We start from the raw sequence: 23,029 nt of genomic DNA, 5'->3' as shown, positions 1-23,029 counted from the left end.
TGATACAGCGGTTTTCTGACACGCTTCCCAACCAAATCAGTGTATGCACCTATGCCATAGGAGTTGCAGTGATATTGATTAGTTGGCTCATACTGCTAAGTTCTTTGTAAATTTGACTCGATTTTGTAATCGCTGAATACTATCACATACCTCCACCCCATGAAGCTTCATTCGTTTCTTCTTCCATCTCTGGGTGCTTAACATTTTCTGTCAAGCAGTGTACATATCTGCAATATTCTGAATTATTAACACTGTAAGAGTAGTTTTCAGTTATCGTGTTAGCACTAGTTTAAATCAGTTTATTAGCTTTCACGTTGATTATATTATATACACAAAACCAACGAACTTTTCCCAAGAGAAAAAATATTAAATGTTTCAGGGAAGATCTTTGCCGTGTACATCACTTGCACACCCCATGCTGGATGATGGTGGGTTTATGATAGCAATCAGAATTTATACTGAGGTTCGAGTCCTCCTTCGGGCATGGGTGTGTGTGTGTTTGTCCTTAGGTTAATTTAGGTTAAGTAGTGTGTACGCTTAGGGACTGATGACCTTAACAGTTAAGTCCCATAAGATTTCTCACACATTTGAACATTTGAACAATTTATACTGACAAGTGATTAATCTGTAGCCAGCTGGCAATTAAAATGAAAGCTACCAGGTGAATGCAACCTATGATGCCGCGCATACTGACTCAGGAAGTAAAGGGGTGGGTTGTTTTTGGGGTGGGAGACCATACAGCGACGTCATCGGTCTCATCGGATTAGGGAAGGAGGGAGAAGGAAGTTGGCCGTGCCCTTTCATAGGAACCAACCCGGCATTTGCCTGTAGCGATTTAGGTAAATCACGGAAAACCTAATCAGGTTGGCCGGACCCGGAGGAAGTAAAGGAATGCGTCTTTCGACACAACCCGGCATACAAATGTCTCTCATGTCGATTCATTGAAGTGTTTCCCATATTTTTGTCACAGAGTCAGTACCCTGCATCAGGTTACGAAAATAAAGATGTAACCCCTTTACACCCTATCTGAAGATGCGCCTAAAGAGACTCGAAAACTAGAGTACGGGACTAAACAAATATTTCCGAAGTTAGTGGTCGCAGTTTATTTATGTTTTGTCGAAAGTCTGTCGCGACAGGAAAGGAAATATTGATGTGACAGCAGTCGGATAGGTTTTTAATAAATATAACGACAGACTGTGTGACGGGTGATGGCACGTAACTGATTATTCAGGTCTAGGTTGATACATTAAATATTTAGGATAAATAAGGACTGTGATGTCAACATAATTCATCAAAGTTTAGGAGATTACTTCCAAGTTTGTGGCATGCAAATTTAATAACGGTCAGAAGGAAACACGTATGGCAACAGCTTGAAATTCCATATAGATGCATGACCGAACATTTTCCTAAGAATCATCGTCAAGGGGGTTGAGAGATGGTGGAATGATGCCGCCAGAGAAAGGGAAACATCGTAGGACTGCAGAAAGCTGAAGGAAAAAAAAATCCAAGATGCTTTGCGGACAAATCAGAGCAACATAGTTCTAGTGTTACTCGTAAGTCGAAAGAGGAAGTCCGTCAGAACGTTCTGTTGAAGAAACTGCTGTAGAGTAAAGTGAGCAGAACTGAAACTGAGGTGGAAATTCAGTAGCTCTACCAGAACAGTGATGATTTAGGAGCAAGATATCAAACTTGCATTGCGTTATTGCGAATCATTATCAGTGATATTCAAGCGTTGGTAGAATACTGACAAAATGCTGTCAGTCTACAAAGAAGATTGCTTACAAATCACTCGGGCGATACATACTAGAATATCGCCCAAGGATATGAGACACCATACCAAATAGAACTATCAAGGGATATTGAACGTATACAAAATGCTAACACGTATGATCACAGATATGTTTGGGAGAGCGTCAGAGAGATGCTAAAAAGTCTGAACTGGCAGAAACCACAAAAACCTAGTTACAAAATTTCAAAAACAGGAACCCATTACGTATCGCTCCCATGGGTACTTCAAACGCAAGATCAGACTAATTACGCTATGCACAGAGGTGTTTAAGGAATTGTTCTCCCTGTGCTCCACGCACAAATCAAATGAGTAAAGACATTGTAAGTGGTAAAATGGGAAGTGTGCTCTGTCATGCACTTCACAGTGGTTGTAGATGTAGACGAAGATGTGGAGAAGAGGAGGAACCTGACAAGCTCGTAGCGCAGTTGTCTGCATCAAACTTTGAAGAACTTCGAAGGACGTGTCATTAGTTCTTCGAGTAATTCGTAAACAAGCCTCTGGTATCTTTAATATCCCTGCCATCGGCCAATAACGATCGCGACTCAGAAGCGCAACAGCTCACAGTTGACAGATTCCGCCAGGGACAGGCACGGCATGTCGCATGGGCCGAGCCCTCGTAGTAACGGGGAAGACCGTAGCCACATGGAACGAGTTAGCTAACGTCGACGTGGCGCTCTACGAGTTTTGTGACGTTACTTCCTGCTGTTTCACATTGAGGAGCCATTTCGTCACGTAAAACACAAAATAACTTCTGCGATATTTCGGCGACGTGTCACGTAAATGTAGAACCAATAAGAAGCAAGAACGCTCCCTACCTCACAAGCAGAAAACTTGAGGCCCACAGAAAGCAAGATGCCATATTTTAGTTGTTCAGTAGAATCACCCCATAAATACACTAAAGCGCCAAAGAAACTGGTATAGGCGAGCATATTCACATACAGAGATATGTAAATAGGCAGAATACGGCACTGCTGTCGGCAACGCCTATATAAGACAAGAAGGGTCTGGCACAGATGTTAGGTCGATTACAATGGCAGGTTATCAAGATTTAAGTGAGTTGAACGTGGTATTATAGTCGGCGTACGATCGATTGGACACATCATCTCCGAGGTAGCGATAAAGCATGGATTTTCCAGTACGACCATTTCACGAGCGTTCCGTGAATATCAGGAATCCGGTAAAACATCAAATCTCCTACATCGCTGCGGACGGAAAAGACACTTCATGACTACATAACACAAATCTTTACGCCTCGCCTGGGCCCGTCAATACCGATGTCGGACTGTTGATACCTGAAAACATGTTGCCTGGTCGGACGAGTCTCGTTTCAGATTGTAACGAGAGGATGGACGTGTACGGGTATGGAGACAACCTCATGAATCCGTAGACCCTGCGTGTTAGCAGGGGACTGTTAAAGCTCGTAGAGGCTCTATAATGGTGTGGGGCGTGTGCAGTTGGAGTGATATGGGACCCCGGATACATCTAGATACGACTCTGACAGGTGACGGTCACGTAAGCATCCTGTCTGATCACCTGCATCCATTCATGTCCACTGTGCATTCCGACGGACTTGGGCAATTCCAGCAGGACAATGCGACACCCCACACGTCCAGATTTGCTACAGAGTGGCTGCAGGATCACTCTTCCGAGGTTAAACACTTCCGCTGGCCACCAAACTCCCCTGACATGAAAATTATTGAGCATATCTGGGATACCTTTCAAAGTGCTGTTCAGAACAGATCTCCACTCCTTCGTACTCTTACGGATTTATGGACAGCCCTGCAGGATTCATGGTGTCAGTTCCCTCCAGAATTACTTCAGATATTAGTAGAGTCCATGCAACATCGTGTTGTGGCACTTCTTCCTGCTCGCGTAGGCCCTACAAGATATTTGGCTGGTGTACTAGTACCTTTGGCTCTTCAGTGTATATGCTGCTTCTAAGCGCCATCATATTGAATGTCTCGAGACAGAATCGGTATCGGTACGATTTGTTGTAATAATACTTCGGGAAACGTCATGCGGGTGATTAAAGGATGTTCTTATTTAGTTATAATCGCGCCATAGCTCGCGTATTATCAAAGTAAGCCGTTTTAAGGCGACGGCACATTAAAGAATTATGGAAAGCGTGTCCTTCTCGTTAGGATTTGTTGTAATGAAATGTAAATGAACAACATATCGGCGATTAAGCCCTATAGAATACTAAGATATAACAAAGCTGCACCCTACCGTAGTGTGTAAAGGTACCATCTTCCGGAGTAGAGTTTAGGTCGGTATAGGGTACGAGTCCAATTGTATTTAATTTTTGTTCTTCACTTTCGCGTTTTCCAAAAGGCTGTGGGACTTCATTACGAAATTAACAGAAATAATTTCTGTAATACTGAATGTTATGTAAATATAAGTGCGTTATCTGTCAGGAGTGAGTTTGTTCGATTTGGTGAAGCTGATTCCCTTACTGACGCGGACATGTATCTTTCCTTTTTGTCTTAATACATGTTCACGGATACTGAAGTTTCTGTGTATATAAACCACAGACCAAAAAACACGACTAGCATGTGGACAATGGAGGAAATAAGCGTTTTAATAGAGTCGACGTAGGGGTTTTACGCTCGTCCATTTTCGTGAACACACTGTATTGTTTGCGAGCCAAATAAAGAGTCGACAACTCCGCTGGAGAGCGCTAAGAGCTCAAAATCACGTTAACCGGCTCGTGCCGTGTCCCGACGGCGCGAGTTTCACGACGTTGGACATCTCGTCTGTGCGCACGTCAACATTAGCTGCCTCGTCCCGTGTGCCGACGGCTTAACGCAGGTAGTCGTGATTTAGTCTTGTACAGTCCGTTGCAAGAGCCACTATCAATCACGCACTTCCGCTTGTTGGATTTCATTCTCGCATTGTGCCTGGACTGAGGAAGTTCGCACTCAGATTACTCTTCTAAACTGTCACACGAACGTCAAAATGACATACCATATACCGACGTAAAAGAAGGCAGAATACAAAATCATCTGAAACCGCTCAGCAGAGGAAGATGACTGGACCTGACAGGATACATGTACAATTCTACGTAAAGAATGCAAAAGAACTTGCTCTTCTTTCAGGAGTGGTGTACATAGATCACTGGAGGCAACAAAAAATCTAATGACTGACAAAATGCGCAGATTTTTCCAGTTTTCTGGAAGGGTGGTATAAAACACGCAAAAAACTATAGGCCTAGATCGCTGACGTCAGTTTGTGGTATAATTTTAGAACACGTTTCATACTCGCATATTATGGCAATTTTGGAGACCGAAAATCTCCTCTGTAGGATTCCACGAGACCGAGAAGGCAGTAAACGCCGGCGACCACTTGTGCCGTATTCCTTGACTTTCGAAAGACGTTTGACGCAGTTCCGTCTGTTGCCTAATGAACACAATAATATCAGAACAGTATTGCCACTTGTCCGCAGCTCGTGGTCTCGCGGTAGCGTTCTCGCTTCCCGAGCAACGGGTCCCAGGTTCGATTCCCGGCGGGTTCAGGGATTTCCACCAGCCTCGACATGACTGGGTGTTGTTGTGTCGTCTTCATCATCATCATTTATCCCCCATTACGGTCGGAGGAAAGCAACTGTAAACCATCTCCAGTAGGACCTTGCCTAGTACAGCGGTGCGAGTCACCCGCGTCGTTCCCTTACGCTCTGTCAAGTAGCATGGGACTTCATTTCCTTTGCGACTTGGTGGGACAGCTCCTGGCGGACATAACACAGCAAGTCATTTTCAACTGAGCGAAATCTTCAGAGGTGAAGGTAATTTCGGGGGTAACAAAAGGGAGTGTTAGAGGAACATAACTTTTCATAGTGTGTACAAATGACCTAGTGGATAACGTCAGAAGTTAAATGAGACTTCTGGAGGATGATGCTGTTCTATAGAGAGAAGTCACAACGCCAGAAAATTGTAGCGAAATTCAGGAGAACCTGCAGACGATCGACGTTTGGTAAAGGGATCGGCGTGAACACATGTAACGTATTGCGCGTAAATAGGCGGAAAGACCCATAATTGTACGAATACACGATTGTGGAACAGTCATTGTTAGCAGTCAGACTCATTTAAATATCATGGAACACCCGCAAGGAGCGATTTAAAGTGGAACAACGACATCAAACTAGTCAAAGGTAGGGCAGAAGCCACACTGACATTCATTGGAAGAATCATCAGGAAGTGTAGACCTCCCGCGAAGGAAGTAACTTACAAAACCTTCGTTCGACCGATACTTGAGTGCTGTTCGTCAGTCTGGGACGCGTACCAGGTTGAACTGTTAAATAAAATAGAGGAAATATAAAGCAATACATTCGTCACAGCTTAATTTAAGAAGCGCGAAAGTGTCACAGGGATGCTCACGCAACTCCAGCGGCGCAGTCTAAAAGAGAGGCGTTTTTATGCTCAGAGTATTTACTCTTAAAATGCTGAACGTATACGTTCCTACAATAGTTAGCCAATGTATCGCTTCAGCCTACGTATATCCCGCGAAAATCCCACGTGGAGTCTCACCGACAATCGTTCTTCCCACATGCCATTCGTGACTGGAACACCAGAGGTGGGAAGTGACAGAGGTACACAAAGTACCCTCCGCCGTACACCAAAATGTGGCTTTTGGTGTATAGCTATAGATGTAGTTCGATTTAATGGAACAGACTCAGCCTTTCATCGGTTTCCATTTTATCAATCATGAACTGATCATCATATCAGATGCTAGAGTATCGAAGGAAATATCTTAATCGTAAACTCACCTGCACGTAGTTCAAAGACTGAAAGTGTTGTAAATAACTACGGATGATAACAGCAGAGTACCTGTAATTAGTTGCAACAGTTTGAAATTAACCCTGTCCGATACGCAAATTCGATGGTCAGTTCAATGCACCAATTTGAAATTAACCCCGTCCTGCAGGAATGTTCAGCGCACGTAATTTTCAAACACGATGGACTTAATTCATTTAAGCCTATTATATAATCAATATGTCACGATTATTCGCAAAATTGAAACTGAGTAACATTCATTGCTCACTTACAAAGAAATAATCCTGTATGGTATATTAAATAGGAAACTATATACTAACGATAATAGTATCATGTGGAGTATTTTGTTAGTGTTGTACGAATAGCTGTGAAAATAAGATGAATGTATAACACGAAGTCCAGTGAAAAGACCTGACACTGCTCTTGGGAGAACCCAAATTCAAATACCTGTCTGGCCGTCCGAATGTAGTTTTGCGTGGTTTCCACAATTGAATGCAAGCGTATGTTTGACGGTTCATTTCTTCACGACTGATGTCAACAATGCAGACTTAGACAGTAATCACAGGAGACGCAAGCAAAGACATGCGCTGGACAGACCGCAGACTGGAAGATGGGACGGTCAGTTTTGTTTGCCTTATCAGGAATCTTAAGTATCTCAATGATTCGCTGCTTTCTGCTTGTGCACGCCACCACTGTGTTAACTGTTGACTTTATAACTGAACACTACGGAAGGACTTAACGGTCGATTACACAGCTGAGCTTCACATTTTTAAATTAATGAAACGAGTGATCAACAGAGTTGCAAAATCCAGCTTTTCCTCTCTAAACTTTTTCAACTGAGCCAACGTTTCATCTCTACAAACCTCCACAGTCACGGGACGTTAATCTCTAAGTTTCCTTTATTTTTGTTCCTATAAGTGTGAAGCTTCTCCCAGCCTTAATGTGCCCATCCACCAAGATTTTTTGAATTTAACCCAAAGAAACGAACACACGACACGGTGGTCAGAATTATGTATAAATATCTTTCTTGCACTTAGTGATTACATTCTCAAGATAACTAACTTTACCACTAACTACACGTGAAATGGATCTGATATGAACTGTTAAAATAACCGGCCAGAATTAAGTATGACTCACCTGTGAATAGCACGTACGGAGGAAGGAAGAACGGCAGATTAGGAAGTATCAACCCGTCGACAACGAGGTCATTAGGGCAACATTAACACGTGTGTTTCGAAGGCAGTATTATTAACACTTCAATGCTGATAAAACCTCTGTACAAATTTGATAAGAGTTGCATATAGTTTCTAAAAGTGGTATTCATGTGGGCTGTATTTTTGCAACAGCTTCCAAACTAGTACGTGATACGCGCAAACAGCATATGCCACAGTAGGGTACTGATCGAAAATGCATTACGTTAACCCTATATAACGACATCCTTTTAAGGTGGTGTCCTCTTATATAGCCTTCGAAAGCCAAAATACTTAAGGCTATTTCTAGTTTCTCGAGAGTGCTGATAAAATCGAACAAAGACATTGGGGCCTGCATGTTTCTTGTTAAAACATTGGCGGTACTGAACATTTCAGTCAGTCATTAAAGGTTCATAATATTGGCTTGATAATAGCCAGAGATCTGGATTCGAGTTTTGATCTGACACAAACTTTTACTTGTCACCACTTACTTATTACTTTGCAGGTGTCCGCATTTCTGAACGTATTTCACTTATATCATTTCGATAAATTCGTCTCTTTTTATTCCACTCACTTGTTTTCAGAAAATGAAGCCCGAATTCTCTTGCGTGCCCTCGGCGACGAAATATAGCAACAAAACTGTGATTCTAAAGAAAACTTGTAGAATCGCACATCATTAAGCATCAATATGATGGCATGTCAAACAGTTTCAGAAAAGTCACTGTCATTGCAGTAATAGAATTTTATATCATTCAGCCTGTAAGATAGTGAGATGTGAACACAAAAAGGCTTTGTTGTGTTCTTCCTTTCCAGATCTTAGCAGTTCTTTGATTAACATTGGTTTTCTATAGTCAGATTTTGCTTACTGAAACTGGCATAACAGCACAACAGGGCAAGGAGATACAAAGGTTAAGAATATGTATTCACATTCTGGAGGAAGGCGGTTCGAGTCCCATCCTGCCATACAGATTTAGGTTTCCCTAATTCACTTGAGGCAGATTCCGAGATGGTACTGCTGAAAAGCACAGAGCTGATTTCCTTCCCCATCCTTCCCCACTCAGTCCCACTTGTGTTTTTTTTGTCTGTAATGATGTTAAACGGTAATCTGCCTTTATAAGAGCACAACTTCACAGTCCCAGAAACAGTCTGTATTTACTCAGTGGAAACATGAACTATTATGCTTTTCAGTTGTTCTTCAATGGGAAAAATTGTTTATTTCATTAAATGCAAGTTCCACTTCCTTTTCGCAAAACCTAAACGCAATCAATGTCCATCTGGTCCTTAAAAATAGTGTACAGCATAATAAATCTGTTAGTTCATATTTATTATAATTTGGTAATGCGGACCCGCCAGAATGAAAAGCGGCGGGGAGTATTGCGTTGTCAGGAGCGAAGCAGTAGTAGCAGAATGGGCTGTCGGACAGCCCAGTGACTTCGAACGTGGATTAGTTGTTGATTGTCACATTAGTAACAAATCCATTAGGAACATTTCAAGCCTTTTAATGCTGCCAACGTTGACTGTTGGTGGTGTGAATTTGAAGTGTAAATGAAAAGGAACAGCCAGAGCTAAACCAAGATCAGGCAGACCTCATGGACTGACTGGCAGTTGAGCATTGCGGAGGGTGGTTGCAAAAATCGCATGAAATCAACGGATGGAATCGCTGGTGACTTCCTCAGTGCTATCAGCAGTCCAGCCAGCACAATGACCATGCGTAGGAATCTGAAAAGAATCGGATACGATAGTCGAGTGACTCCTCGTAAGCCTCACATTTCTGTATTCAAAGTTGAGTGACATTTGAGTTGGTGTAAAGAGCAACGCTACTGGACAGTGGTTGATTGTAAACGTGTGATTTGGAGTAATGAATCACACTATACGCTAGGGCAATACGATGTAAGAATTTGGGTTTGGCGAATGCCTGGAAAACATTACCTGCCATCCTATGTAGGTTAGGAGTGAAATACGGAGGAGGTGGTGTTACGGTATGGGAACGTTTTTTGTGGTCTCCGTGTTACGCCCGAGAAAATTCGGAAGGATATGAACATATTTTACAGTATCGTGTACTGCGTCCAGTGGAGGAGCAGTTCAGAGGGGATGATTGTGTCGGCATGACAAAGAACCCTGTCATAAAGCAACATCTGTGGGGCAATGGTTTATGAACAATAACATTCCTGAAATGGGATGGCCTCTCCAAAGTTCCGACCACCACCCATTGTATCACCTTTGGATGTATTACAACGTCGACTTCTCTCCAGACACTTTAGATAAAGACGGGAAAATTGCTCAAGTCACACCAATACCCAAAAAGGAAGGTAGGAGTAATCCGCTGAATTGCATGCCTATATCACTAACGTCGATTTGCAGTAGGGTTTGGGAACCTATACTGTATTCGAACATTATGAAGTACCTCGAAGAAAACGACTTATTGACACATAGCACGGTTTCAGAAAATATCGTTCTTGTGAAATACAACTAGCTCTTTATACTCATGAAGTAATGAGTGCTATCGACAGGGGATACCAAATTGATTCCTTATTTTTAGATTTCCAGAAGGCTTTCGACACCGTTCCTCACAAGCGTCTTCAAACCAAACCGCTTGCCCACGGAGTAAGGCCTTATTTTTGCGACTGGATTCGTGATTTCCTGTCAGAAAGGTCACAGTTCGTAGTAACATACGGAAAGTCATCGAGTAAAACAGAAGTAATATCCGGCGTTCCCCAGGGAAGTGTTATAGGCCCTCTATTGTTCCCGATCTATATTAACGACATAGGAGACAATCTAAGTAGCCGTCTTAGATTGTTTACAGATGATACTTTCTTGTAAAGTCTTGTAAAGTCATCAGATGATCAAAACGACTTGGAAAATGATTTAGATAAGATATCTGCATGGTGCGATAAGTGGCAATTGACCCTGAATAAAGAAAAGTGTGAAGTTATTCACATGAGTACTAAAATAAATCAGCTAAATTTCGATCACGCGATAAGTCACACAAATCTGAAGGCTGTAAATTCAACTAAATATTTAGGGATTACAAATAGCCTAAATTGGATCGATCACATAGATAATGCTGTGGGTAGAACAAAGCAAAGACTGCGATTCATTGGCAGAACACTTAGAAGGTGCAACGGGTCTACTAAAGAGACTGCTTACACTACGCTTGTTCGCCCTATTCTGGAGTACTGCTGTGCGGTGTGGGATCCGCATCAGGTGGGACTGACGGATGACATCGAAAAGGTACAAAGAAGGGCAGCTCGTTTTGTATTATCACGAAATAGGAGAGATAGTGTCACAGATATGATACGTGAATTGGAGTGGCAATCATTAAAACAAAGGCGTTTTTCGTTGCGATGGAATCTTCTCATGAAATTTCAATCACCAGTTTTCTCCTCCGATTGCGAAAACATTCTGTTGGCACCCACCTACATAGGGAGAAATGATCATCACGATAAAATAAGAGAAATCAGGGCTCGCACAGAAAAATTTAAGTGCTCGTTTTACCCGCGTGCCGTTCGGGAGTGGAACGGTAGAGAGACAGCTTGAAGTTGGTTCACTGAACCCTCTGCACTTTATTGTGAATAGCAGAGTAATCACGTAGATGCAGATGTAGATGTAGCGTGCAGGATCAGTACCTTCTTTGTCTTCGGCTGTTGAGGAAGAACGGGCTGCCGTTCTTCCAGAAATTGAAACACCTCAATGAAAGTATCTCCAGCAAAGTTTAAGCCGCCATAAATTCTAAACATGGACACGCTCCTTATTAATATACACTAATATGTGTCTGGATATTTTTAATCAGGCAGTGTAAGAAACTGTGAGGATGAAGTCAACTTATATAAGAAGCGATCAAATGGTTTCCTTTTTAGGATGTTGCTGCAGCGTTAGCGCGACTCCTATGCGTTTATATAAGCATCGATATGTAGGCAAGGGATTAGTGTGGTACTCATGCCTTTCTGACGTGCGTGCGGCAAATGCGGAAACGTGAACTATGGTGGCGGTATTACAAAATGCGTCCAAACATACTGTCATTCTTTACACACAACGGTAGACATCCACTGGAGAATGAAGAATGTGTTGGCGAACTTGTCTGTTGAAAACCACCGTTGTGGAACGGTGCATCAATTTCTGTGCCGGTTGCGATTCGATACATGATGGCGGTCGATCTGGAATACCAGTCTCATCCAGTGGGAGACACTCGAGCACCCACCCTATAGTCCTGATCTCTCTCCGTGCGATTACCACTCCTTCGGTCCCCTTAAAAACGGCTTTGAAGGGTCGAAGGCTCCAGCTGGACGAGGATGTGTCGCAGGCAGTTACGGACTTCTTCACGCAGCAGGACACGGTGTTTGGTACACGGGCATCTTCAACCTGGTGCGCCGGTGGGATATATGATAATGCCGTTTTGCCTCATTGGCATATCGATTCTGGACTCAACGCCCTTCGAATGAAAACTTTTTGATGGCCCTTTATACGAGGTGCATTCAAGTTCTAAGGCCTCCGATTTTTTTTCTCCGGACTGGAAAGAGATAGAAACATGTGCATTGTTTTAAAATGAGGCCGCGTTCATTGTCAATACGTCCCAGAGATGGCAGCACCGTATGGCAGATGGAATTTTACCGCCAGCGGCGAGAATGAGAACTGTTATAAATACTTAAAATGGCGACGTTTTCCTTACTTGAACAGCGTGCAATCATTCGCTTTCTGAATTTGCGTGGTATGAAACCAATTGAAATTCATTGACAGTTGAAGGAGACATGTGGTGACGGAGTTATGGATGTGTCGAAAGTGCGTTTGTGGGTGCGACAGTTTAATTAAGGCAGAACATCGTGTGACAACAAACCGAAACAACCTTGGGCTCGCACAAGCCGGTCTGACGACATGATCGAGAAAGTGGAGAGAATTGTTCTGGGGGATCGCCGAATGACTGTTGAACAGATCGCCTCCAGAGTTGGCATTTCTGTGGGTTCTGTGCACACAGTCCTGCATGACGACATGAAAATGCGAAAAGTGTCATCCAGGTGGGTGCCACGAATGCTGACGAACGACCACATGGCTGCCCGTGTGGCATGTTGCCGAGTAATGTTGATGCGCAACGACAGCATGAATGGGACTTTCTTTTCGTCGGTTGTGACAATGGATGAGACGTGGATGTCATTTTTCAATCCAGAAACAAAGCGCCAGTCAGCTCAATGGAAGCACATAGATTCACCGCCACCAAAAAAATTTCAGGTAACCACCAGTGCTGAAAAAATGATGGTGTCCATGTTCTGGGACAGCGAGGGCGTAATCCTTACCCATTGCGTTCCAAAGGGCACTACGGTAACAGGTGCATCCTTCGAAAATGTTTTGAAGAACAAATTCCTTCCTGCACTGCAACAAAAACGTCCGGGAAGGGCTGCGCGTGTGCTGTTTCACCGAGACAACGCACCCGCACATCGAGCTAATGTTACGCAACAGTTTCTTCGTGATAACATTGAAGTGATTTCTCATGCTCCCTACTCACCTGATCTGGCTCCTAGTGACTTTTGGCTTTTTCCAACAATGAAAGACACTCTCCATGACCGCACATTCACCAGCCGTGCTGCTATTGCCTCAGCGATTTTCCAGTGGTCAATACAGACTCCTAAAGAAGCCTTCGCCGCTGCCATGGAATCATGGCGTCAGCGTTGTGAAAAATGTGTACGTCTGCAGGGCGATTACGTCGAGAAGTAACGCCAGTTTCATCGATTTCGGGTGAGTAGTTAATTATAAAAAAAATCGGAGGCCTTAGAACTTGAATGCACCTCGTATAGCAAGAGACGAAATCTATGCAGAGGTCAAATGAATCTTTCGCTCTGTAGTGTGATATGCGCTGTTGTGAAATTTTTTGGCAGACATAACTGTGCCTGGACAGCTCAGTCGGTAAGCGCATTGCTCGCAGAATGTTAGTTTCAGGTTTCGGGTCTGGGTCCGCTACACACATTTAATCTATGTAAGATGTTCCTGAATTTCCTTTGAAAACTCCCGCGCTTTGCAGAGGATGCTGTCTAGGCCATGGTTTCAATAGGGACCCATGTCAATAAATGAATCGTTTGCGTGCTGTGGAAGTAACATTTAAGGTACTGCGTTCCATCCTCCGACGCATATGGAGATACTAAGTACCGTTATTTTGGTACTTGCTACATATACAGCACGAAACATACAGTTTCCACAAGCCACGTTACAAATTTAATGTTACTCCTTTTGGTGATTTGTATACCGTTCCATTACAGCGTCAGCAGTCTGATTGGACAATGTTAAACCATTGTTTAATTGGTAGCAAACATAGTAATTATCAAAATCGTAGCAAATTACTTTCAGTATCTCATCAAAACGGAGTAGGAGAATGGAACACAGAATTTTACACATTTGTTCCCAGCGTTTTTCCTCTGCCACGAAAATGATTACTCTCCAGATATGTGTTTTAGTTCATGACCTCTGCACCTAACCTGAAAATGTCCAGTATGCAGGCTGACAGAAATTTCAGCTATTGGAAATAAGACTGGACGCTACAGAGCATTGACCGCAATTCCACCAAAAAATCTCTAAGTAAGTGTGTATGATTTATTTGCTTCCATTCTTTGCAGTTACTTTAAGTTGTTAATTATTTTATATACCTCCACTCCAGCATACTGTACCTCTAGTTTTGTTATTAAATTGTGCGACTGAATCTTCACTTTCTAGCTACCTTTCACAATTTCTTCATGCATCGATTAGATTTAGAAAAACTGTCTGCAGGTATCTATATCGTTTTCCTCGCCATCACCAGACGCATACGAATTGTTTCATCAAAGCATCGTTACTAGTACTGTGCTGCAACACTTACATTACGTTCATTGTTGTCTACGTCCAGATTAGAAACAGCTCCCGGGTTGACACATCACTAAATCTGTGTTTATGCGTCATTTTCGCTTTTTCATTATATCTTATCCTTGGCAAAAAAATCATGTAAGGAGCGTACATAAGCAAGAAAATGTTTCGTTACACAATCGCCGAAGAGTAATTACATTAAGTCAGAACCACAAGTATATGAGTGTATCCATTTGCACGAGTTTAAGATGGAATAGATAAATAACTATTTGTACAGGAAGAGAGAAGTGAAATAGAGCCATTGAAGAGAATCCAAATGTAGTGTGACACATTCAGGGATGGATGTGAGAAATAGCTAACTATGGTGAAAAGTACACTCCACCAAAGTAGATACATGAGATGGCGCTTAGAAAGCTCTCACAGCGTGACAGGATCACTGACATGTTCAACAAACTCTGGCGTGAGACACTACAAGAAAGATATCATGCATCACGGAAAGTTACTGCTATAATTATGGAAGTGAACGTTCCTGTATCAGTCAATAAATGTGCAGCTTCACCCTACGTACATTCTGGGCAAGAAGTTGGTCTGTAAAATTAGACTAGCTCGAAATTTGAAGGTGGCGTACCGACATTTCCCGTGTGTGTGGATAGTCCAAACGAAGTTATACTGATATACCCCCACAGCATACAGTGCAGTGGCTTGTGGTATGCATATGTAGGTATAAAATAATTAACCACAGATCAAAATCTTGCGGTGAGAAAAGCGGAATGAACATGGTAATATACGACGAACAACAGTAGCATGTGGGTCCAGCGCATAAGCAACAAATTAGCAGCTTAATGTAACCACAGTCTGTGAGTATATTATAAATAAAACAATTATAATGCTGCATTGCAACAATATATTGCTGTCCATGATTTTCCGTAACAGAGTATACGCGTCTGGTGATAGTAAAGAAGGGAACTGCCAACGTCAGTGATAAATGAATCCGAAGTAGTGGCGGCTCGCACTTCTTAGTGGGTTAGCTCTCGTAAGAAAGATGTCGAAATAGGTGCTCAGTCAGGCGAAATATTGTTCTGGGAGTTGCGGAAGTGTGACGAAAAGCTGACAGCGAGCCACATGAGATCCCTGAGGGCTCGCTGTTAGTGTGAACTGATGGCAGCAGAGAGGATTTTGGGACACGCTGGACCCCCGGCGCACGTGCTGCTGTCAGGTCGCGCCACGCGCCACGCGGTGTCTGCCTCTCACAGGCACTATTCCTGTCAACGGTCGTTGCTGAAACTCAACACACTAACGGCGATCCTCTCTCTTTCGGTATGTACTAGTCTCGTTAACATCTTCACAAAATAAGGGAATGAAAAGAAAAAAAAAGTCTCGTCATACTTTTCCTCCACCGCTCGCTTTGCCAAGTTGTGTGCCACACACATTGTGACGCTCTCGGAAATGCATCGTTACAGTAGCAGGAACTTACGTGCTCCTTGCTACAGAATCGTATGCAAAACATATAGTTCAGTCACCGGTTTTGCGCTACAGGTAACTGAAGGATATGGAAGAAACGATGATGTCGATAACTGAAACAGCAGTGTTATAAGCGAGGAATTGTAGGATTATATCTGAGATGATATAGTTCTCATCAGTAGCTACTAGTGTAGAACAACATTTAAAAAAACAGTGATATTACAGAAATTATTGGCGAAAAAAAAGAGTATGAGTGATGCTTGTCAAAGTTCGAATGGTTAGATGACAGGGAAACTGCATGACAGTAGCTGTAAAATGAATCACAAATGCGAACGTGAGGATACTGACCTGGAAGAAGAGGCAAAAGCACACCCACTGATAGTACATGTAGCTCTTTCTGTCTTCCTGGCTGCCTCTCGAGTTGTCAATGCCCTTGTGAGGGACGTCGACGCCGACCTTCTTGTGGAAAGCGGACTTAATCGTGTACGTGGAGTGTATCCAGCAGAAGGTGTTGAGTACGTCTTCGGGAATGTCCTTGGTGTGTATGCAGTCGATGGGGTTGCCGACGTACTGGCGCGTGGTCACGATGAGGCTGAAGGCGACCAAGATCATGACGGTGATGCTGTAGTGCAGGCGGAAGACGGGCGAGTCGATGTGGATGTGGCTGATCTTGACGAAGCTCTTGAGGCCGCGGAAGATGTCGAGCATGTTGTCGTCGGGGCCTAGGCGGCTCGCTGTCGAGAGAGCAGGCCCCGCGCCCGCGCCGCCTCGCCTGCGCGCCGCACATCCCAGCAGCCAACTGTCACGCTCCCCCTCTCTGTACACACACCATGCTAAATTTGACTTCGTGCCGCGTCGGCCCGCTTCGGCCAGTTCTCGACACGGCTCTACTTGTCTGCCACCGCCGGCGCGGCACGCGTCTTCACCCGGCTGCCGCCGCCGCCGCCGCCGCCGCCGCCGCCGGCTCATGCGCAACCCCGCAACCCGCGCTCCCGCCTCCACACCTCTTAGCTGCACTACAGCGTCGCCTCTCGTGTTTCAAGTACTGACTCCAGCCTTAACTGCCGTAGCTGCTCTCCATCTATATCAACATCCGTTTTCAGCCAATTACTATACACACCGGACAAAAAATTAGTATTGATTGGCGACTCCATGGAGTGCTGTGTGCACAACGACCATATATGTTAAATTAAAAGGAAAGTCAGCGTTGGCCGTAATAGTGATGGTTTATTGTTAGCAAAATCGATTTTCAATCACATAGTGATCATCTTCAGCGCTGTGGTGTACAAGTTAAACTCATAGACACTGGTGTCAAGTTATTATCAGTAACCAAAACTGTGATCGTTTCTCAGTTGTCGTTACTGATAATAACGTGATACCTGTGCCTATGAGTTTAATTTGTACACCACAGCACTGAAGATGATCACTATGTGACTGAAAATCGATTTTGCTATCAATAAACCATTAATATTACGGCCAACGATGACCTTCCTTTTAATTAAAGAAATTAGTATCACCAGAAGACATCACGTTAATACCGTCTGATGCAGCTCATAATAGCAGAGCTTTCGTGCGACAACTCGGTAACGTAAGTCGAGTCACCCCACAAAGGTGGCACAAGTACAAAGTGTGTAGAGCCATTTTTGAAAAATCACCCAAACACCCAGGATAAAGTGACTGATATACACTACCTCAAAAGTTTTCGATTACGCTCGGTGAAAGCTATACGGGGTGTCTCTCGTAAGAATGAATTTTATCCATAGTGGATGCTGTCGAACTCCGTGACTGTTCCTTTATCGGGTGTAGAAAAATATCCGCTACCAGTCACAATAAAAGGTTATTTATTTGTCACACGACCGGTTTCAAGCTTGCGCCCATCCTCAGGTGTTTATACATTCATTTACATGTTCAAATAACTTACAGGTTTGCTGCCGGGTGACGTCGTCGAACACCGCCGATATTTCGACTGGAGCATACCCTGCCATTCTCAAGGCACAAGTGCGAGGAAGAAGGAATGTGCAAGCAAATTTAATACCTCGGTTCACAGAGGAGAAACAAGGAAGACACCACACACAGAACAAGTGTCAGCACAAACAAAGATAACCAACATCAGAAATATCGATAGTTACTATTAATCAACAGGTGAGGTAGCACTAATTCTGTCCCTCTGTTTTTTGATGAGAGACAGAGCCGCATTCCAAGCAGCATTTAAACAAAATGGCTCTGAGCACTATGGGACTTAACATCTGTGGTCATCAGTCCCCTAGAACTTAGAACTACTTAAACCTAACTAACCTAAGGAAATCACACACATCCATGCCCGAGGCAGGATTCGAACCTGCGACCGTAGTAGTCGCGCGGTTCCGGACTGAGCGCCTAGAACCGCTAGACCACCGCGGCCGGCAGCATTTAAACAAAATCCACCATCTCTGTTAATAAGGTTGCTTTATAGTCTGATTTCAGACTACCTCACCTGTTGATTAAGAGTAACTATCGATATTTCTGATGTTGGTTATCTTTGTTTGTGTTAACACTTGTTCTAAAATGGTTTAAATGGCTCTGAGCACTATGGGACTTAACATCTATGGTCATCAGTTCCCTAGAACTTAGAACTACTTAAACCTAACTAACCTAAGGACATCACACAACACCCAGTCATCACGAGACAGAGAAAATCCCTGACCTCGCCGGGAATCGAACCCTGGAAACCGGGCGCGGGAAGCGAGAACGCTGCCGCACGACCACGAGCTGCGGACGACGCTTGTTCTGCGTGTGGTGTCTTCCTTGTTTCTCCTCTGTGAACCGAGGTGTTAAATTTGCTTGCACATTCCTTCTTCCTTGCATTTGTGCCTTGAGAATGGCAGGGTGTACTCCTGTCGAAATATCGGCGGTGTTCGACGACGTCACCCGCCAGCAAACCCGTAAGTTATTTGAACAGTCAATTCGCCGGGAAAAGTTAAGGTCTCACATTCATTTACATGTTTATACTGTTGGAGATCAATAAAGATGAAGCACCATTATTACAGTTATGCTGTGGTGACAGCCCACATGTTTGTGTGTTAACATAGTGTATTTCACGAGTGCACCTCATAATAGTGAAATATGAAGCTATACTTGGGAAAATAAATAAATCGCCAGGTCCTGGTGGGATTCCAATTCGGTTTTACAGAGAGTACTCTACTGCACTGGCTCCTTACTTATCTTGCATTTATCGCGAATCTCTTGCCCAACGTAAAGTCCCGAGAGACTGGAAAAAAGCGCAGGTGACGCCTGTATATAGGAAGGGTAGAAGGACGGATCCTCAAAATTACAGACCAATATCCCTAACATAGGTTTGTTGCAGGATTCTCGAACATATTCTCAGTTCGAATATAATGAATTTCCTTAAGACAGATAAGTTGCTGTCCATGCATCGGCACGGCTTTAGAACGCATCGTTCCTGCGAAACGCAATTCGCCCTTTTTTCACATGATATCATACGAACCATGGATGAAGGGTATCAGACGGATGCCATATTCCTTGACTTCCGGAAAGCGTTTGACTCGGTGCCCCACTGCAGACTCCTAACTAAGGTACGAGCATATGGGATTGGTTCCCAAATATGTGAGTAACTCGAAGACTTCTTAAGTAATAGAACACAGTACATTGTCCTCGATGGTGAGTGTTCATCGGAAGTGAGGGTATCATCTGGAGTGCCCCAGGGAAGTGTGGTAGATCCGCTGTTGTTTTCTATCTACATAAATGATTTTTGGATAGGGTGGATAGCAATGTGCGGTTGTTTTCTGCTGATGCTGTGGTGTACGGGACGGTGTCGTCGTTGAGTGACTGTAGGAGGGTACAAGATGACTTGGACATCATTTGTGATTGGTCTAAAGAATGGCAGCTAACTCTAAATATAGATAAATGTAAATTAATGCAGATGAATAGGAAAAAGAATTCCGTAATGTTTGAATACTCCATTAGTAGTGTAGCGCTTGACACAGTGACATCGATTAAATATTTGGGCGTAACATTGCAGAACGATATGAAGTGGGAAAAGCATGTAATGCCAGTTGTGGGGAAGACGGATAGTCGTCTTCGGTTCATTGGTAAAATTTTGGGAAGATGTGATTCATCTGTAAAGGAGATCGCTTATAAAACACTAATAAGACCTACTCTTGGGTACTGCTCGAGCGTTTGGGATCCCTATCAGGTCGGATTGACGTAGGACATAGAAGCAATTCAGAGACGGGCCGCTAGATTTGTTACTGGTAGGTTTGATCATCACGCGAGTGTTACGGAAATGCTTCAGGAACTATGGTGGGAGTCTCTAGAGGAAAGGAGGCGTTCTTTTCGTGAATCGCTACTGAGGAAATTTAGAGAACCAGCATTTGAGGCTGACTGCAGTACAATTTTACTGCCGCCAACTTATATTTAGCGGAAAGACCACAAAGATAAGATAAGAGAGATTAAGTGGCTCTGAGCACTATGGGACTCAACTGCTGAGGTCATTAGTCCCCTAGAACTTAGAACTAGACAAACCTAACTAACCTAAGGACATCACAAACATCCATGCCCGAGGCAGGATTCGAACCTGCGACCGTAGCGGTCTTGCGGTTCCAGACTGCAGCGCCTTTAACCGCATGGCCACTTCGGCCGGCAGAGATTAAGGCCCGTATAGAGGCATATAGGCAGTCATTTTTCCCTCGTTCTGTTTGGGAGTTCAAATGGTTCAAATGGCTCTGAGCACTATGGAACTTAACATCTGTGGTCATCAGTCCCCTAGAACTTAGAACTACTTAAACCTAACTAACCTAAGGACGTCACACACATCCATGCCCGAGGCAGGATTCGAACCTGCGACCGTAGCGGTCACGCGGTTCCAGACTGAAGCGCCTAGAACCACACGGCCTCACCGGCCGGCTCTGTTTGGGAGTGGAACAGGGAGAGAAGATACTAGTTGTCGTACGAGGTACCCTCCGCCACGCACCGTATGATGGATTGCGGAGTATGTATGTAGATGTAGATGTAGAAAACTGAAATATGCACGTGAAATGAAAATAAGTGTGTAACTAAGTGGCAACACTGTCACCACAGCATATTTATAATAATGGTGCTTCATCTTTATTGATCTCCAACAGTATAAACATGTAAATGAATGTATAAACACCTGAGGATGGGCGCAAGCCCGAAACCGGTCGTGTGACAAATAAATAACATTTTATTGTGACTGGTAGCGGAGATTTTTCTCTCCTAGGAGTCGTCGCATTTTTTTATGTTTCATCACATGTTTGCAATTTTGTTTTTGCATTGTGTAGCTGGAGTCAGCCCAAACAAATAGTGCGCTTCACGGCTTTCACGCGATGGGAAGCGTCACTTATTGTTTTCCGTTACAAACAAAATGATTTTTAAAGCAAAATTTTATATGTTCATTCGATAGAGTGGTCCCAGATTAGTCCAGTCTGATATTTGTGTTGTCGATATGTATTAACAGGGATAGTAAAACACGGAGGATAAACAACAATCCATCAGCGACTCAGTAGCGCTGCATACTTGGCGATAGCAGTCAGCGCGAACCAGGGTGGTGCTTTCGCTGCTGGAGTATTAGTTATTCTTTGACTTTTACTGTCCGTGTTAATACATATCAGTAAAACGAATATCACACTGGTATAATCTGGGACCGCTCTATTGAATGGGCATGTACAACTGCCCTTTAAATTAATTTTTTTCGTAACGCGGAAAAATCGACGCTTTCCGACGTTACTGGTCTTCAGGTGGAAGACGTGAAGTGTACTATTTGTTTGGGCTGACTCCAGCTACACAATGCAAAGACGAAATTACAAATACACTCCTGGAAATGGAAAAAAGAACACATTGACACCGGTGTGTCAGACCCACCATACTTGCTCCGGACACTGCGAGAGGGCTGTACAAGCAATGATCACACGCACGGCACAGCGGACACACCAGGAACCGCGGTGTTGGCCGTCGAATGGCGCTAGCTGCGCAGCATTTGTGCACCGCCGCCGTCAGTGTCAGCCAGTTTGCCGTGGCATACGGAGCTCCATCGCAGTCTTTAACACTGGTAGCATGCCGCGACAGCGTGGACGTGAACCGTATGTGCAGTTGACGGACTTTGAGCGAGGGCGTATAGTGGGCATGCGGGAGGCCGGGTGGACGTACTGCCGAATTGCTCAACACGTGGGGCGTGAGGTCTCCACAGTACATCGATGTTGTCGCCAGTGGTCGGCGGAAGGTGCACGTGCCCGTCGACCTGGGACCGGACCGCAGCGACGCACGGATGCACGCCAAGACCGTAGGATCCTACGCAGTGCCGTAGGGGACCGCACCGCCACTTCCCAGCAAATTAGGGACACTGTTGCTCCTGGGGTATCGGCGAGGACCATTCGCAACCGTCTCCATGAAGCTGGGCTACGGTCCCGCACACCGTTAGGCCGTCTTCCGCTCACGCCCCAACATCGTGCAGCCCGCCTCCAGTGGTGTCGCGACAGGCGTGAATGGAGGGACGAATGGAGACGTGTCGTCTTCAGCGATGAGAGTCGCTTCTGCCTTGGTGCCAATGATGGTCGTATGCGTGTTTGGCGCCGTGCAGGTGAGCGCCACAATCAGGACTGCATACCACCGAGGCACACAGGGCCAACACCCGGCATCATGGTGTGGGGAGCGATCTCCTACACTGGCCGTACACCACTGGTGATCGTCGAGGGGACACTGAATAGTGCACGGTACATCCAAACCGTCATCGAACCCATCGTTCTACCATTCCTAGACCGGCAAGGGAACTTGCTGTTCCAACAGGACAATGCACGTCCGCATGTATCCCGTGCCACCCAACGTGCTCTAGAAGGTGTAAGTCAACTACCCTGGCCAGCAAGATCTCCGGATCTGTCCCCCATTGAGCATGTTTGGGACTGGATGAAGCGTCGTCTCACGCGGTCTGCACGTCCAGCACGAACGCTGGTCCAACTGAGGCGCCAGGTGGAAATGGCATGGCAAGCCGTTCC

General features: G+C 44.4%; 1 protein-coding gene across 1 annotated transcript in view; it reads right to left on the bottom strand.

Annotated features, from left to right (window-relative positions):
* LOC126184365 (innexin shaking-B) overlaps positions 1 to 16,994 on the bottom strand; it is a 408,434-nt gene extending 391,440 nt beyond the window's left edge. The window contains exon 1 of the mRNA XM_049926748.1: positions 16,374 to 16,994. Within this exon, the coding sequence (XP_049782705.1) occupies positions 16,374 to 16,994 (621 nt within the window). The remainder of the gene's footprint in view (positions 1 to 16,373) is intronic.
* Positions 16,995 to 23,029: the final 6,035 nt, after the last annotated feature.

This window comes from Schistocerca cancellata, chromosome 4 (assembly GCF_023864275.1).
Source record: "Schistocerca cancellata isolate TAMUIC-IGC-003103 chromosome 4, iqSchCanc2.1, whole genome shotgun sequence".
In the NCBI taxonomy this organism is placed as follows: domain Eukaryota; kingdom Metazoa; phylum Arthropoda; class Insecta; order Orthoptera; family Acrididae; genus Schistocerca; species Schistocerca cancellata.
The sequence above is the reverse complement of the archived record's forward strand: the minus strand, read 5'-3'. Positions and strand labels throughout refer to the sequence as shown.